General features: G+C 35.0%; 1 protein-coding gene across 2 annotated transcripts in view; it reads left to right on the top strand.

The window, feature by feature from the left end:
* Window positions 1-17,197, top strand: part of MAP9 (microtubule associated protein 9) — a 44,289-nt gene extending 27,092 nt beyond the window's left edge. For both annotated transcript variants that reach the window (XM_057729194.1, XM_057729193.1), the window contains 7 exons: window positions 800-870; window positions 2,322-2,487; window positions 3,456-3,545; window positions 4,987-5,148; window positions 5,269-5,414; window positions 5,595-5,727; window positions 12,085-17,197. In XM_057729194.1, the coding sequence (XP_057585177.1) occupies window positions 800-870; window positions 2,322-2,487; window positions 3,456-3,545; window positions 4,987-5,148; window positions 5,269-5,414; window positions 5,595-5,727; window positions 12,085-12,207 (891 nt within the window). In that variant the 3' untranslated portion in view covers window positions 12,208-17,197. The remainder of the gene's footprint in view (window positions 1-799; window positions 871-2,321; window positions 2,488-3,455; window positions 3,546-4,986; window positions 5,149-5,268; window positions 5,415-5,594; window positions 5,728-12,084) is intronic.
* Window positions 17,198-17,971: the final 774 nt, after the last annotated feature.

Genomic DNA, 17,971 nt, shown 5'->3' with positions numbered 1-17,971 from the left:
GCCAGGTTCAAGTATATTGTCCTTAACCACTTTCCTTAGGAAAAAGCACAAATGCTAAGTTAGGGATGTGTTTACATCTGTGCTCTCACTTTGTTGCTGGCACCCATCTGTCAGTGTAAAGTAGAAGGAAGAAGGGGATTCTGGAATTTATAGACAGGGCTTAGAAATGTTTAACAGAGGTAGTTTTAAATTAAAGCAGATGATTTATATATAACAAGATTATAACATATTTCATTTGAACGAATCCTTGGCTTTATTCTTACTCTTAACTGAGTGATCTTAAGTCTGAATCAGTCATTCCCCTCTAAGGTCTCTGTGTTGGATTCTTATCATGGAATAAATGGCAGACTCCTCACCACTGGAGATCTCATATGATTCTTCTGTTATATTCCTTAGCTCTCCGTGCCAGTCACGGTGCCTCAGCGTCTTTCACCTTTTTCTGTTTCTCAAAATTATCAACCTCTCTGTAGAATGTCAAATGGCCCTTTTCTATTCATCATTTGTCTTAGCTCTGATGTCATGCCTTCAGGGAGGCCTTCCCTGATCACTGTCATTAAAGTAGCTCCTCAGCTCCACTCTTCACTGTCCCTGGACCCTAGTTTATTTCCTTCATGAGTCACATTAGTTTATGTGTTCATTGTCAGTCAACCTCCCTGAAAGGTGATATCCTTATTTGTTTCTGGTGATGGCTATACTTGACACATAGTAGATGCTTGAGAAACATGGACTTACTGGTAGATTGGCCTCTAACTGTGATAGATACAGTGATAATCCATCTATGGCTTTTTCTATTTAATAGAAAACAATTCAAGATAGAAATATGAAGAATAAAAAGTCAACAAATAATAGAGCATCCAGTGCATCTGGCAGGTAATAAAGTTATCATTTTTCCTCAGTTATGGGTTTACCTTCCAACAAAGCTAGTTTCAGTTTAACTTCTATAAAGTAAATTTCATTTGGTGTTACTTAATTTTCTTCTCATGAGAAGAATGAAGTAGTTACTTCATGATAAATCCCTGTAGTTGAATATATTCGTTTATAAAAAGGAATTGATTAAGGATCACCCATGCTCTGCACTGCTCCTGGGATAGAGTTTCTTTCTCCTGCTTTTCCTGAGACAGTAGATATAAAGCGGTAATAAAGCTGAAGTCCAGCACTCACCTCCTCTATTAAGTGTCTTTGTCCAACACGTGAAAAATTATACTTTAAACTTTGAGGTTTTATGGACTAAGCTTGGTTTATTAAAATGATAAGAACTCATGTAGCTTCATTTACACTGATGATAATGGAAGCCTAACTCATAAATGCTAATCAGAATGTTCTGAATCCTTTTTTTAAGAGTGGAGGAAACTCTTTTTTTAAAAAAATTAACTTATTTATTGGGTGTGTTGGGTCTTTGTTGCTGCTTGCGGGTTTTCTCTAGTTGCCGCAAGCAGAGGCTACTCTTTGTTGTGGTACATGGGCTTCTCATTGCGGTGGCTTCTCTTGTTGTGGAGCGCAGTCTCTAGGGTGCACAGGCTTCAGTATTTGTGGCACTTGGGCTCAATAGTTGTGGCTCATGGGCTCTAGAAGAGCACAGGCTCAGTAGTTTTGGTGCATGCGCTTAGTTGCTCTGCAGCATGTGGGATCTTCCCAGACCAGGAATTGAACCCGTGTTCCCTACATTGGAAGGCGGATTCTTAACCACTGTGCCACCAGGGAAGCCCCCTTCTGAATGTTTTAAATTATTATCAGTCAAATAAAACAGGGGTCAGCAAACCTTTTCTGTAACCTTACCAGTTAGTATGTATGTCAGGTCTTGTAAGCCATATGGTTTCTGTTGTAAGTGCTCAGTTCTGCTATTATAGCAGGGAGGCCACTGTTGGCATTATGAAAATAAACAAAATAGCCATGGTGCACTAAGCTTTATATGCCAGAGTAGATGGCGGGCCAGATTTTCCCACCAGCCCAGAAATAGAGGTTACTAGTCTAACTTTATACTTAAGATGGCTTACGTAGCAAAATAATACAAGAAACTATTAAAACCTACTTATTAATATTATTTTTCCCATGTAACTTGAGTCCATGTTTGTTAAAAATGTTTTAATTACAAATACCTAAAAAGAAAAATTGCTTTGAAGCTGTATCACTTAAAGTAATAAAATTTAACTTATGTTGAATGAGGGTCTTTGTATACCAATTAAAGACCACATCATTTTCAAGGTAATTATAATTTATCAAATTATAATGTAGTTTTCAAATATAGTTGCAAAATCTAATGAATCTTTCTTCTACCACATGCAGTTGTAATAGTTTATCTTGATTCATGTGGATCTTTTCAGATTAATGACCTCTGAGTTCTTAAAGAAAACTGGGTCTCTAAGAACTCCATCGACAGTTCCCACTTCTCACTATTTAGGGACTTTGAGAGTCTTGGACGAAAAGCCCTCACAGAAACAGAACACAGAACCTGACCGAGCAGATAACATAAGGGCAGCTGTTTATCAGGTAAAAAGGAAAATATTTTTTAAAAAATTAGAAGAATTAATCACTTACATAAGGTTTATTTATCAGGAAATAAAGCGACCCTGTCAGAAATAATGCTTTAATGCTTAATTTATTTCCTTTATAATACCTGAGCAATCCAAAGCTTTTTTTAAAATTAATTAATTAATTGATTAATTTGGTTGCAGCAGGCAGTCTCCTTAGTTGTGGCTCGCCGGCTCCTTAGTTGCGGCACATGAACTCTTAGTTGTGGTGTGCATGTGGCATCTAGTTCCCTGACCAGGGATCAAATCCGGGCCCCCTGCTTTGGGAGCATGGAGTGTTAACCACTGTGCCACCAGGGAAGTCCCCAAAGCTTTTTATTTTTTAACACCATTTCCTTCCAAGCTTTGCTTAATTGATCATAGCTGTTTTTAAAGAAAGAGAATATGCCATGACAATTGATAAAAATATAGCAAAAGCAAAATATAGTTAAGGTGTACCTATGTTTTTATACTTTTTCTCCTTAAAGTTTATATTGTTATGAACAAAAAAGTTTTAAATGTTTTCTTTCCTTAGACTTTTTGTATTTGAGTTAAATTTACATAGAAAAAAGCTTTCCTAATTTTTTCACAATTCCAAAAATGAAGTCTTTTTTTTTGGTCTTATTTGTTACAGAATATAGTATACTTGGAAAATTGTCCATGTGAATGTCAGAGAAAAATGTTAATATATGTAGTCATTATATTCAATCTTTGAAATCTGTTCTTAATGCTGAGAAAGTTACATACATACGACTTTCTTAGTTCTTGCTCATTTTTACATATTAGAATATTATCAGAAAAAAAAAGAATGATACCAGTACGTAGAAAATTTATAAGTTTTATGTTTTGCTTTTTTAAGTTTTTAATCATATATTTCAGAAATGAATAAGAATTGTGATTCATTTGCAAAACTTTTAATATCATATAGCCTTTTTCTTGTTCTCACAGGAGTGGTTAGAAAAGAAGAATGTTTATTTACATGAAATGCACAGAATTAAAAGAATTGAAAGTGAAAACTTAAGGATTCAAAATGAACAGGTATTCTGAATTTGGAATTGAATAGTATTCTTGATTTTTAAGTCAGTAAAATAGCCCTGAATGTTTAGTATTTCTAAATCAACTGTTTTTTAAATGGTAAAATAAATTGTGTATAAAAGAATTGATTTCTGGTTTTACTTCTCTGGTACTTTATACATTTTTAGTTTGATATAAGTATAACTGTTTCACATGAAAACGTGGATACACAGAGATTTTTATTCTTTATGTGTGTGAACTAGCTTTGGCACTACTGATTATGAGCTTATTTTTTCTTGTGACTATGTACCTATTTCATTCTCAAAAATTGACTTCAATATTACAACTTAGTCAAGAATATAAAGGGTCATCAGACATTAACCTTCAGTTTTCCTCTTTTCGATCCTGAATTTTGTGTGTATCTTCAAGACCAACCTCTACCTGAGTGTTTGCCCCTATCCTTCCTGTTGACTGGAGCTGGGCTCTCATTTCAGTCTCTCCTGTGCTTCACCCTCTGCCTCTGACTCCTGTCCTGGAGCCTACAACATGCTCAGGTCTTTCCCATCTTCTAAAGTAAAATCCCTGAAAAAAAAAAAAAAAAAAGAAAAAGAAAAAAAAAACCCTTCACTGTGCTTTTTTAATACTACCATGGATAGAAACATATTTCCCCCGCACACAGCACTGTGTGGGGCAGCCCTGCAGGGGTTGTGCCAGGACACTGGCACCACTTGGCAGCCTTGTCTGCCACTCAGGGCCAGACACCTCATTTGGTCTTCACAACTCAGCGAGGGTGGTCATACTTTGTTTCTAAATTATGTTATCTCCACAGTAAGGCTTCATATCGTTTAATGCTAAGCAATATTATAAGGCAAACATAGAATATTATGGGAGTAGATTGAAGTGAGTAAAGTAATAACACGCTTGCTATATGATCACCTACATTTTTTCCAGTCTGGCACGTTTTCAACATTTGGGATATGTTTATGCAATAAGAATTTTATGCTCTGATGTCAGTCAAAGCTCACGCTTAAAGCAGAGATCTGTGGTTTACTGTGTGACGTGGCTAATTTGCTCTGACTGTAACTTTACCTTTCTGGCCTGTAACTTTCCTGATATTTCTCTTTTAATGCAGTATTTCATTATGAGCACTTTGCAGTACCAATTAGCCTCTTACAGTTTATTTTCATAACATTTGTTCGGTACATTTCCGAAAAAAAGTTCCTTCCCATGCATGGTAGTAGATCAGTATCTGATAAATGCTTAGGAGAGGACATTTTAAAATACAGTAAATAATTCAGATAACATTTTTTATCAGTTAACTTCTCTAAATCATTTAAAATAGATTGCTTTGGAACCTAATTTGATGAATATGAAGGGAATTAAAGATAAATGCATATATGTATATCTATCTGCATTTGTCTATTTATATATATGCATATAGCTGTCTATTATTTTTCCAAAACAGAAAAGAGCTGCTAAGAGAGAAGAAGCCTTAGCATCATTTGAGGCCTGGAAAGCCATGAAAGAAAAGGAAGCAAAGAAGATAGCTGCAAAAAAAAGACTTGAGGAAAAAAACAAGAAGAAAACTGAAGAAGAAAATGCTGTGAGAAAAGGAGAAGCACTACAAGTATGCAATGGCTTTGAATAGCTTTTTAAATTATTTCTAAATATTTGGAAATTAGTGGTTGTGTTTTCACTCTTTTATTATATTCATATTAGATAAGAAAGTAACTCTGAACTCTTTCAGGCTTTTGAAAAATGGAAAGAGAAAAAGATGGAATATCTTAAAGACAAAAATAAAAAAGAGAAAGAACATGAAAGAGCAAAGAAACAGAAAGAGGAGGAAACTGCTGCCGAGAAGAGGAAAGATAACTTAACTGCTATTGAAAAATGGTAATCCAAAATGAGAAATGTTTTGATAGCTCTTAACTTAGTAATACTTTAGACTTTTCTAAAAATTCATTTACTTGAATGTTACTAATGCACTCAGTCTCATTATTGCAAAGACACATTAGGGAGTCCTTATCATATATTCTCCTTTAACTTGCCAGTGTTTTGTACTATCCTACATAGGAATGAAAAAAAAGAAGCTTTTTTCAAGGAAAAGGAAAAAGAGAAAATAAATAAGAAAAGAAAAGAAGAGCTGAAAAAAGCTGAGAAAAAAGATAAAGAGAAACAAGCTCTTGATGAATATGAGAAATGGCTGGTAGGTGTTATTTGTTAGTGCACGCGTGTCTTTTAAATGCACTTTTTTGTGACTTTTCTCTCCCTAATTCTAGTTATATTTATCCCATGCTTACTGACTGTTTCTACCTGGAAGCTGCCTTGTTGAATTCATTCTCTCCTAACTATATCATAATTTCTTTGATCTACTCATTTCTATTAATGATTCTACTGTGCCCTAAAGCACTCAGGCTTAAAACTTTCATCATAGTATTGTTCCTTACCTGCATCCCCACAGTTAGTCACTTACCAGTCATGCCCATTCATCCTTTGCAATGATTCTCATATCTAAAACCATAAAAAGCTGACAAGTGTATTACTGAAGGTATACCAGGTTAGTTTAGGTGGAACTTGGTCCTGACACACAGTAAAATGGTATTTAATGGGAAAGTGATTCCATTTTTTATTTTCTTTTGATCTTTCTGATGACCTCAAGGAGAAGGTCTTAAATAAGAGGTTTTGAATGAAAGAAAACAAGTATGAAGATTGGGAAAAGTGATATCTAGCAGGACTTTATGTTTTTTGTTTTTTCAATGTACTTATGTTTATAGTTACTTTTCATTGATAGGCAAAATACCGTTTTCTGTTCTAAAATATCAATATAAATATATATTTTAATTGATTTTGAATAAGTAATACATTTCAGATAAATAAATAGTTTACATGAATAGTTAACACATTCACATGATTCAGCAATCAAAAAGTATAAAATTTCTCCACAGGGCTTTGGGTCCAATAGGGTTTGTTATCAAACTTCTTTTGAATTTGTGCCTATCAGCAAGTTAAAAAAATGTCATCCAGAGCATTTTTTATTTGCATTTCTCTGGTTAGGATTGAGCTTGAGCATCTTTTCATTTGTATAAGGATTATTTGTATTTTTCTTTTCTTTAAAGTGTCAATTCATAAACCGAACATTTTTCCATTGGTCTTTTTCTTATTGATTTCTAGAAGGTTTTTTATGTACTAGGGAAATTAGCCTATCATTTCTGACATGAAGTGCAAATGTTTTTTTCCTGTTGTATTGCTGGTCTCTCAACTTTGCTTATATTATTTCATTCCATGAAGAATTTAATTTTATTTTCAGGTGTCAAATCTGTCAGTCTTTTTTTATGGCCTCTGATTTTCAGGCATAGTTGAAAGGACCTTCTCCAAAATTTGAGGTCAAAGGTCCCATTTTTCTTCTAATAACTTTATGATTTTAATATCTTGATATTTTAACATTTGTTCTACTTAGAATTTATCCTAGTGTATGATGAAAAACATGATTCCATCTTTATTTTTTCCAGACGCATCTTTCATAAAACAGCACATCTTTTACCTGCTGATTTGAGGCACTGCCTTTATTGATACATTAGATCATTCCCATATTTTTGGGTCTGTTTGTTTCCTGACTTTCTGTTCCATTAGTCCATCTCATTGTACATATTCCAGTACCACACTGTTTCATTATCAGAACTTTTATGTTTTCATATATGTTTGGGTTAATCTCCCTTCATAAGTCTTCATTCAAAGTATTTCTGAATATCCTTGGGGTTTGTTTTCCACATAAACTTTAGAATTACTAGTAGCTAGAGAGGCACACAGGACCCAAAGCAGGCTATTTAAAGATAAGACAAAAAGATGAAACACTTAGGAATAAACTTAGGAAATGTGCAAGACCAATATGAGGAAAACTTTAGAACACTCCTAAAGGACACAAAAGAACTTAGATAGAAACAGTCTTATAATGATGTTATAAAGATGACAGTTTCCTCTGAAGTAATTTATAAATATAATGCAACCCTAATAAAAATACCAACAGAATTTATTGTTGTTTATATGTTGACTTTAGTACTGCTATAATGCTAAATCCACTCAGAGAAACAGTAATAAAATAAGGTGATCAAAACTGGTTCAGTGGTTTGAATGAGAGTAGTAGTGTTCTATGATGATTTCCTTAGATTAAACTCTTAAATAATGCTTTGTTCTAAGAAAAATTAAAAATCTTCTTATATTAAGGAAATGAATGCTAATTCTGCTAGTATCTCTTAGAGTAGTAATTGCATGTAAATGTTTCAGTTTTCAATTTTATTTTCACATTGTCTTGAAAATGGGATAGGTTTTCCTTAATGACTAAGTCATAGTTAAGTACATTATGTCTTATTATAGTGTTTAGGCATTTTCTCATGCTAATCAATCCTCTGGAGAACAAAAACTCATCAAAGACCTAAGACAAAATAACTTGTTTTGGTGTATACTATACCCCTGCAATATAGTGCTACCTAAAAAAAAATCCATGTAGAACATGTTACAGATCTATTCCCCATCTTACCAATTTCTTACTGAAATTTGTTTGCAGACAGAATTGAAAAATACCCCCATACAGAAGAACTAATTACTTCAATTCTCATGTAAAATAACATCTCAAAATTTTGATGTACAACCTATAGCTTGGGGAGTGAGCATTTGATAGGTCACTGTTTTAGGTGAAAATTGTAGCCAAAGATCAGGTAAGATGCTTCTTCATGCTGGTTCCCAGGTTAATTCATAGTTACCTTTAATAAGAAAATAAGCAAGAGTCAGACTCCAACAAACAATAGACAGAAGGACTTTTTAACAAGCCTCTTTTAATTTTTACTCAAGATAACGTTGACTCCTGTTAATTGGTATTAAGGTTGATAATTCATTGCCTGTTTCCTGCCCTGACTTTCTGGCACCTGCTGGCAAACTCAGGGTTGTTTCCAGTTCCTCTCTCTCCCTCTGGTAAATGGAATGAACAAAGAGGTTTGTTCCTCAGTTTCTGAGGACACAGCATGGTCACTGTGCCCCTCACCTAGCTAGAGGGCCTGCCTCTCTCTAAAATAGTAAGATCATTGATAGTGGGCCAATGACAGCTTTTATTTTCTCAGTTAGGGTTCTGAAAGGAGGCTCTCTGTTATGAGGAGCAGCAAGGATGCAAATGTCAGCATGACAAAGACAAAAAGACAACATCACGCCTCTTTCCGCTCCTTTTGTTGTGTGTGAATAATCGCAGGCTGATGCAGCCTTGCATCACCATGTTCTCCTTGTGACACTATCAGTTCCATTTATGTGCTGATGAAAGAAGCATGGACGCCTAATAATCTACCAAAATACCACTCCACCCAAGCCATTCAGCCTGCAGAGGCAGGGCTGTCCAAGGGTTCCCTGACACCACTGCTCTTTGGAATACAAGGAAACCAGTAAGCTTTATAGTTTTAGCAGAGACTTGAAGAAACAGAGAGATGGTTCAGGCTGCAGGAGGGAAAGGCCACATGCTATTAACATATCAAGAATTCCTAGATGATTGTTTAGATTTCGTATTAATCCCCAAATACTCTGTAATTTCTTGGAAGGGAGTATAGCAGGGAAACCAAATGGTTCTAAAATTCACCTAGTATAATAAAAATGTGAGACTATGGAAGATAATGTTTTCAAAATATTATGAAGCAGGACTGTACCAATCAGGCAATGAAATATGAACTTACCATTTCACTCTCCTGTGAATCTGCATCCTTCTACCTCCCTGGAGTATTCCCAGCAAGTCTCAGGATAAATCATCTTTATAAAAATAAACTGTCTTAATTCTTCATTTCCCTCCAGCTACAATCCCACATTTTGCTGCTGTTTTTTTCATAGCTAAACTTCTGGGAAGTTTGTTTATGCTTCCCTAGTTCTTCATATCCTTTTCATCCTCAGTAAACTCCAGTCTTATCCCTTTTCCAAAACTAAACTTTGAGAGTTACGATTTTGCCAGACCATCTAGCCTGTGGAATGTCTTCTTTTCTGCCCTGTTTCCTAGACCTCTGGGCATTCTGCACAGTCGATCTCCCCTCCTACTTGTAGCTGTCTCCTCTTCGGCTGCCATGTTCCCGGGTTTACCTCTCAACTCTCTGCCTTCCTTCTCCAAATCACCTGTTGACAGCTTTTTTTTTTTTCCTAAACCTGGGTTATAAATGTTACTGTGGGCTGCCAGTCCCTGTCTGATCTTACGCATCTACCTTGTCATTCTCATTTGGGACCCCGCTCCCATCTCCTGCCAGGCTTTATTCACACTGGCTCTCTGGCTTCCTCTCGCGTCCAGAGTTTTCCCCACTTGTCAGAGTCCTCACACACACTCTTCCTTCTGCGTGGGGTGCCCTCCCCTCAGTGCACATCACCAGTGGCTCCTCTTACCCATCATGTGTCACTTAAAGTGACTTTCCCTGAATCCACTTTTCTCTGAAAGTAAGTACTTCCATTTATTTTTTATCAATCACAACAGCTTGTTTATATGTTTCATAGAATTTGGAATTATCTCTTGTTTATGTACTTGTTTATTAACCATCTATTTGGAAAGTTCCCTAAGGGACAGGAACAGTAATATGTGTGTTTGGATTTTATAATCGCTTCTTGTATACTGCTTGACCCAGAGTAAGGTCTCAGTGCTTAACATTGAATGAATGAATGAAAATTATAGTATAGTACAAGGAGGATAATGGACCCATGGACGCCTCAGAACCTGTTACCTGTAAGGATGTGCTATGTAATAAAGTAGCACAAATGAATGGATGCGAGGCAATAACAATTGGGATTATTTGTGACATTTGGACATAAAATCACTTCAGACAATTACTTTACTGCAATACAAATTTCGGAAGATTTAAGCATTAAATATAAAATGCCAGACAATAGAATACATCATATTAATAACACAAAAAGTTAGTATAGTTGCTGGTTGAAGGGAAATTTCTTACAACTTTGGAGAATAAATCGTTGTCCAGCAAAGTCAAACATGTTCTTACCCTACAGACTGGCAATTTCACTCCTAGGCTTACACTTGGAGAGAAAATCTTAGCTTATGAGCACAAGGAATCAAACAGGGATGTTTATAGCAGCATTGTCTTTGTGTGGAAAAAACATTAGAACATCATGTCTTCAACACCAAAATAGATTAGTAAATTGTGATGTGTTGATATACTGGAATTCTGTGCATCAATGAATTAGAGCTATAGCTCCGTGCAGATAGATCTTAGAAATATGATGATAAATAAGACAGTTGCAAAAGAATATATAGCATGGTACCTTTTAGCATAAATTCAAAAAACCTGCAAAACAAAATTATTCGTTGTTTGGGGATGAATACATGTGTGATAAAGGTATTAGGAGTTGCACTGCAACTATAAGCACTAAATTCAGAGTAATGGTTAGCTCTGGAGGGTAGAGGGAAAGCAAGTGTGGTCAGGGAGTGGATACAAGGGCTGCACAAGTATTGGTCATGTTTTATTTCAAAAGACAGGTAGTGGGTGCACAGATTTTGACTGTATTACTCTTTAAACAGTTTTGTTGTCTGTGGTTGAAATATTAATTTTTTGGTAAAAAATTAAGAACTAAGAACAATGTAGATAAAATGCTGCAAGGATAATGTTTATTGTATGAAAATATGAAAAGTGCTAAAAATTACAAGCACTGATGCCCATACAGTTAGAAGAGCCAAATAATTGGGCAAAAAATTCACAAAAGGACTAAAGAAATGAAAATGTGCTCAAGCTCAATAATAAGCAAAGAAACATGAGCCTCAATATTCAACCATTTGTAAACCCTGTGACGTATCCTCTGCTGCCTGATATCACATATTCAACCTTTGCACCCAGTAAATTTACTTCTGAGATCTGTTCTCAGAAAGCCGTCACTAACTTCTAATCATTCTCTTTGAATTATGGGATTACAGGTCTTTTTCCTATTTTACATAATTCTTTTTATTTATTTATATTTATTTATTTATTTATTTATTGGCTGTGTTGGGTCTTTGCTGCTGCACACGGGCTTTCTCTAGTTGCAGAGAGTGGGGCCTCCTCTTCGTTGTGGTGCATGGGCTTCTCATTGCAGTGGCTTCTCTTGTTGCGGAGCATGGACTCTAGGTGTGTGGGTTTCAGTAGTTGTGGCACATGTGCTCAATAGTTGTGGCTCGTGGGCTCTAGAGGGCTGTATAGTTGTGGTGCACAGGCTTAGTAGCTCCGCAGCATGTGGAATCTTCCCTGACCAGGGCTCAAACCTGTGTCCTCTGCATTGGCAGGCGGATTCTTAACCACTGCTCCAGCAGGGAAGCCCTACATAATTCTTTTTGAATATTATCACTTTCAGTACTTAAAAAATTAAGTGGTGCATTAATGCCTATTGATAGTATACTTATCAATTAGCAATATTCCCTAGCTGCTATTGCTTTATAACCATTAAACTAGCAAATGACATTTAAATACCTTATAATCATTACTTTGTTCTTCAGCAAGCAACTTGATTTGAAAATAATGGTCATATTTATGTATAAATTTATATTACAAATAGTTTTCTATTTTCTCTTTAGGACAAAAAAGAAAGGAAGGAAAGAATTGAACGAAAACAAAAGAAATATCATCCCTTTCTTGAAAATGAGGCACTTCCTCCATGGAGCCCTCCAAGCAGAACTGTGTTCTCGAAAGTGTTTTGATAATTCTTATTCTTGCATTATTTAGTTACTTATCAATTCACCAACTTTAGCCAAACTAAATTTAAAACTATTCATTCAATTATTTATAGTTAGAAGAGTCTATTTTAATTAAATGCTGGTCACTTCTGCTGACAATGAAAAAGATGCTTCCGCGTTTAATCAGTGAAAGCATTGAAAGCATTTTTTGAACTGTAAACTGCCTCAAATGAAGAGCTAATAATCAGATTGCTTTTACCACTGAAGTACATAACCCTTTATCATGTCTTGATAATTCTTATAGTCTGGTAATCCATGATCACTTTCCCTAACCAGTGCATGTTATTTAAGTATATTTATTCCTCAATATAAAAAGAAAACCATCCAGGTACGATAATCATAGAAATAATTGAATCTGTGAATGATTGCAAATGTGGATTCAGGTTTTAAAATGAATGGTCACTGGGGAGTATGCATATGTTATTTCTTCTAAAACTAATCTTTAGCTCAAAGTAGTTTCATCTGCACTGTGCAAGTTAGAATTTTGGCCAATTGAGGCAGTAGTTCAGTAGAATCATCTAATCCTCAAGGCATTTTATTCAATAATGTTGTCATATGTTTTAATATGAGCATAGTTTATCTGTTCCTGCTTAAGTGACAATCATAGGCACTTTATAATGAGCAGACCTTTGAAATGTGTCTTCCTAAATTCTCTCTCGCTTTATTATTTAATTGGTATCAAAAAAATATCCATTTCATGGTAGTTTTATACATTAGTTATGGAGGTTCCCCAAGAGTCCAAGGTCATTAGCGCTATTATGATTTTCCAGACTAGAGCTATAAAGATGACAAAGGCAATTTTTGTCTCTTAGCTAATCCACCGTCATGTAGTTTATATTTAGAAGACAGCTGAATGGGAAGGAAATTTGTAGAAAATTTCCAAAGAATCTATTTATTTGATCTCTGCATATCCTCATTCATTGGACTCATACTTGAACTGGTCCACTAGTTTCTCACAGACCAAATGTATGCTCTCAGAGTTGAAATGCTGCTTTAGCCAATGATGCAATGCAATGATAGATAAGAATAAAGTTACTGTTTATTAAGCACCTATTGTATCCTCTCTACCAGATCTTTACAAGTATTATTTTTCATCTTTACAACAGCTATTCAGAGTAGGTGTTACTGGCATCATTTTGCAAATAAAAATTCTGAGACTCAGAGAAATCAAAGAACTCTCCACACATTTAGCATGTGACTGAGCTGGGGTTAGAGCTGATGAAGTCGCACTGCCTCTAGAATTCAGATGCTCGCGTTCATGCTTTCCTGTGGCCTCAGAGAACTGTAAATGCTGTCAGGACCTCTGTATGATATCAACCTTACAGACACATTTTACTTCTCAGATCCTAAAATCATGTACTGTTATCCAGAGATTATCTTTCCCTTAAGAAGTAGCTGTTTGTTATTAGAGACAGTGAACCTCATTAGATCTTTAAAACGAAGAAAAGAATTCACAGTATTTAAGGAGTTAGTCAAATGCCCGTCTGGTATTAGAATCTCAGAACACCCAGTGGGTTGTGGAACTTAGGCTTTGAGACAGTTACTCAAGGAGGTTTCACTCTGAGGATTAGCCTTCTTGCTGCATGGATGTGCAAGATAAGAAAGATGTCGTGGATCACTTTGTAAGATCACATCCGTGCTACAGATAAATTTTAAAGTTTGCGAAATAAAACTGGAAGCCTTTTATACCGCTGGAACTAGGAGGATATGTCATGAAATGGAAATAATTACCAGCAATGTGTATTATCAGCATGGAACTTAGGGCCTCTCTTAATTCAGGTGTCCCCCACAGTACCAAACGAAATAGATTAAGTATGTATTGTATTGAATTAGCTATTCAGAGCTTGAAAGCTACTTGCAAATTCCAGGGAAGTACAAGAAAAAATAGAAAAATGTACAGCTACTTTTATGCATGTGAGATCGTAAGTGTGTGTGTCATAGATTTCACATTAAATATTTACTTGAGTCATCATTTTCTTCTCATTTATCATTCTTAATGGATTAACTGTTATCACCTCTTAGTTGTGAGAATTGATGTTAGTTAACATAAAGAATATGGTATATGAGAAAAGGCTTAATACGTCTTCATTGTTTTCATTTACTTCCTACCTTGAGCCGTTTGTTTCCCCACCTCATGTTTGTGAGAATGTTCACATGCACGGGGCTGATGCATAAGTTAACATTGCACCCAACAAGTCATCACCCTCAAATGGAAATTTCATCTTACTGTGCTAAATAATATATTATTCCTGTTTACAGCAAGCTGTGCTGATTGAATTGTTTAGTTAAATGAAATCGCCTCTCCTCCCATAGCAGAAATAAAGCTGAGTTCTGGGAGCTGGGTGAAAAAGACAGTACTCTACTTTCTGAGGTCCAAAGGGGAGAATCAAGGATAATCTTCTCCTCAATGTATTTATCTATGTAAGGGGTATGAGTTCCCCGTATTTCCTTAGAAATTATCAGATATCAATATCATTAACTTTCATTAACTTTTTGTTTTAATATGAGGGAATGTTAATTCAAATTAAAGACACTGAAAGCCTGTAGATTTTCAGATTAAACGTCTAGTTTTGTAAACCATATTGAGCACCTGAAGAATGCCAGCCCTTCACAGTAAATAGGAATTTTAATGGATATTTTAAAACATTACTGAAAACAATTTCCCTAGAAATTTAGACAATAGTACTAAAAAATAAAATTTTACTCAAAACTGAAGTTTCATAATAGCCAAGAAAAGTAGCATTACATAAAGAAAAAAACAATATGGCATTTTAGATCAGGAGGAGGTTAAAATTTTCTTACAGTAAGTAAATAAGAACCATTCAGGGATAACAACATTCCAGTGGTCTGTATTGTACCACATTTTGAAAATGTTAGTAGTTCATTCATTGTTTTAAGTTGTATTGAAACTGATAGTTTTCACTGTTGCCAAAGCAGGACCTGATAGCAATTATGTGTCCAAAGGTGTACGTACCTTAGAGTGATATAACTATGCATCTGAAGGGGATTTTAATAATTTAATAAACCTGGCCCAGACTCTTATTTCTAAGTTGAAGAAACTGATTTCCAAAACCTCTGACTTGCCCAAGCTCACACAAATGGCCATAGAAAATCTAGAGTCACAACTCAGGTATCAGGTGTCCCAGCTGTAGACTGTCCGCCATCATACAATTTTGATAAAAGTTTCACAGTAACTCTTGTAACTGTTGTCATTATTAATGTCATTGATTTTTATCCTCTCAGATGTGCCCTTGCTCTCCATGGCCTTCTCCATAACTATCCACCAGATCAGAGCTGTTTTTGCACCTACACTCACACTGAAAATGTGGGGAAATACTGATGTTTTTTAAATCCTGAATCATGGGCTGAGATACAGTAGAGAAAAATACTTTTACAAAACTAGGAGAAATTGATGTTTGTCAAAGTAGTTCCCAAGAATAAACTAATACAGAAAACATATTTTCCTGACTTAATTTTGACTCTGTTTTCAATAGTGCTCTGTTAAAAAGTATTTAAACCCACATGCCTCCATTCTCCACAAATCAAGGATACTATCAATTAGCATCCTGCTTCCTGGGTACAGTGGCTGACGGAAATAATGAATGCTATGTGACATTTAACTGAAGACTTCTCTGAATTCTTTTTACTTTAAAATTTCATGTGATTTGGTTACTTTGAAATATACTTGTTATATGTAGTTGTATAATGTTAACTTGGGTGAACTAAATTCTTGGTATTGAATTTAGGATTCTGTAAGAATTATTTTAGGAGATATGTTTAATGTCTGCTTTTTAGTAGCATATTTTCATCCAATGCTTAAAGTGAACCATTGAAGATTTATTTTATTGGGTGATATTATTTATTGATTGTGCCCAAATTTCATTTTATAATGCTAGAAAATATGGTATGAGTTTTATTAGTGAGCTAAACATGAAATAATCATATTTCATTGATGTCTTTTATTAAAAATCACTGAAAATTTGGATGTAAACCTTTTTTTTACTTAAAACACTGCACAAATTACAAAGGTAATGTAAGTATAGAATTATTAAATAACTAGAAAATGCAAAGAGCAAAAATTACCCACACTCCCATCTCCCAAAAACAATCATGGTTAACATATTGTATTTTCTTCCAGCTTTTATTTTCTAGTGCATTTTCCCCTGTACATGAAATTAAGCTGAGAGTGAATAATGTAGAGGTACAGTTCCCTCTCTTTTTCCCTCTTTCTCTCTGTGTCTCTCTATCACTCTACTATGCTGCTATATCTGTATATATATGTGTGTGTAGGTGTTTATGTATATTATATAAAATACAGCACCTGCAGATACATGCATATATTCAAACATAGATATTTTTATTCTTTAAAAATGAGATCAAATTACATATTTGATAACCAGATTTTTTCCCCTCAGTGGTGTACAGTGAACATATTTCCATGTTATTACACCTTTCAAATAATCGTTGATGCCACTATAATTTATTTAACCTATTTTTGAGCAGTTTCCTTAAGAATGTTGACTATAATAAGTAATAATACAGTCAGCATTCTTGTAGTCAATGCCCTTGTTATTAGAGATGGTAGACCTCATTAAATCTATGAAATGGAAAAGTAAGTTGTTAGTCAAACTCCTGTATCTAATATTAAAATGTCAGAGCATCCAGCAGGTTATGGAACAGTCACTCAGGAGGTTTCACACTCTGATTAGCCTTCTTGCTGCAGTGCACATTCAAGATGAGAAAAGTGTCATGCATCTTTGTAAGATCACATCAGTGCTACAGACAAATTTCATAAGTAAAGCTAGGAACAGGTTCATACTTCCAGAACTATAAGACATGGAAGGGGAGTTATTTAATGGGTATAGAATTTCAGTTTTGCAAGATACAAGGAGTTCTGGAGATTGTTTGCACAACCATGTGAATATGCTTAAAATTATGGAACTGTACACTTAAAATGTGATTGCATTATGTTGGAAAAGTTCACATATATTCTAATATTTACAATTAAATAGATTGAGTCCTATGAAGAGAACTCTTTTTTCTTGGTGTCCTTCTTTTAAGCAACAACAATGGAAAAGAAGAAAGAAAAAAGAAAAGGAAGGAAGGAAAGAAGAAAGAGAGCCAGCCCAGGGCGTTCATTTGTCTAAAGAATAAATCCTAGGTAGAGTGATCTTTTGACTAGGGCTGAAATTCAGATATGCCCAAGTGTGGATGCTGAACCCACACCCTGCAGCTGTTCCTGGACCCTGGTGAGTGGAGGGCGTGGTCACTCTGTAGCTGCTTCTATCTCATTAGCAGATCTAGAGCTCAGAGTTACACTTTTAAAGCTTATGATTGTGATCTCCACAAATGCTACCAGATGTTGATTGTTGCATATCAAAACTGTTGTTAGTTCATCAAGTGGTGAACAAGCTGCCACGTGCCAGGCTCTTCTGTGAAGCTTTGGGATATGGCAATAATAGATAGACACAGGAACTTACATGCAAGTTGGGAGGAGATGAAAAAAAATCATGGAACAAATAAGTAAAATAATTTTAGTTTCTGATAAATTCTATGAAGAGGTTAAAATAATTTAATGTGATAAAGCATGATTGGGATCTAGAAGATTTTTAGCAATTTTTTTTTTAGCAATAAGATTAGAGAAGGCCTCTCAGAAGAAAGGATATTTGAGTTGTGACCTGAAATGATAAGACAATACCAGGATGACTGTTGGAAGAATGATCCAAGC

The sequence above is a fragment of the Hippopotamus amphibius genome, chromosome 3, assembly GCF_030028045.1.
Source record: "Hippopotamus amphibius kiboko isolate mHipAmp2 chromosome 3, mHipAmp2.hap2, whole genome shotgun sequence".
NCBI lineage: Eukaryota > Metazoa > Chordata > Mammalia > Artiodactyla > Hippopotamidae > Hippopotamus > Hippopotamus amphibius.
This window is presented reverse-complemented; position numbering and strand designations above follow the sequence as displayed.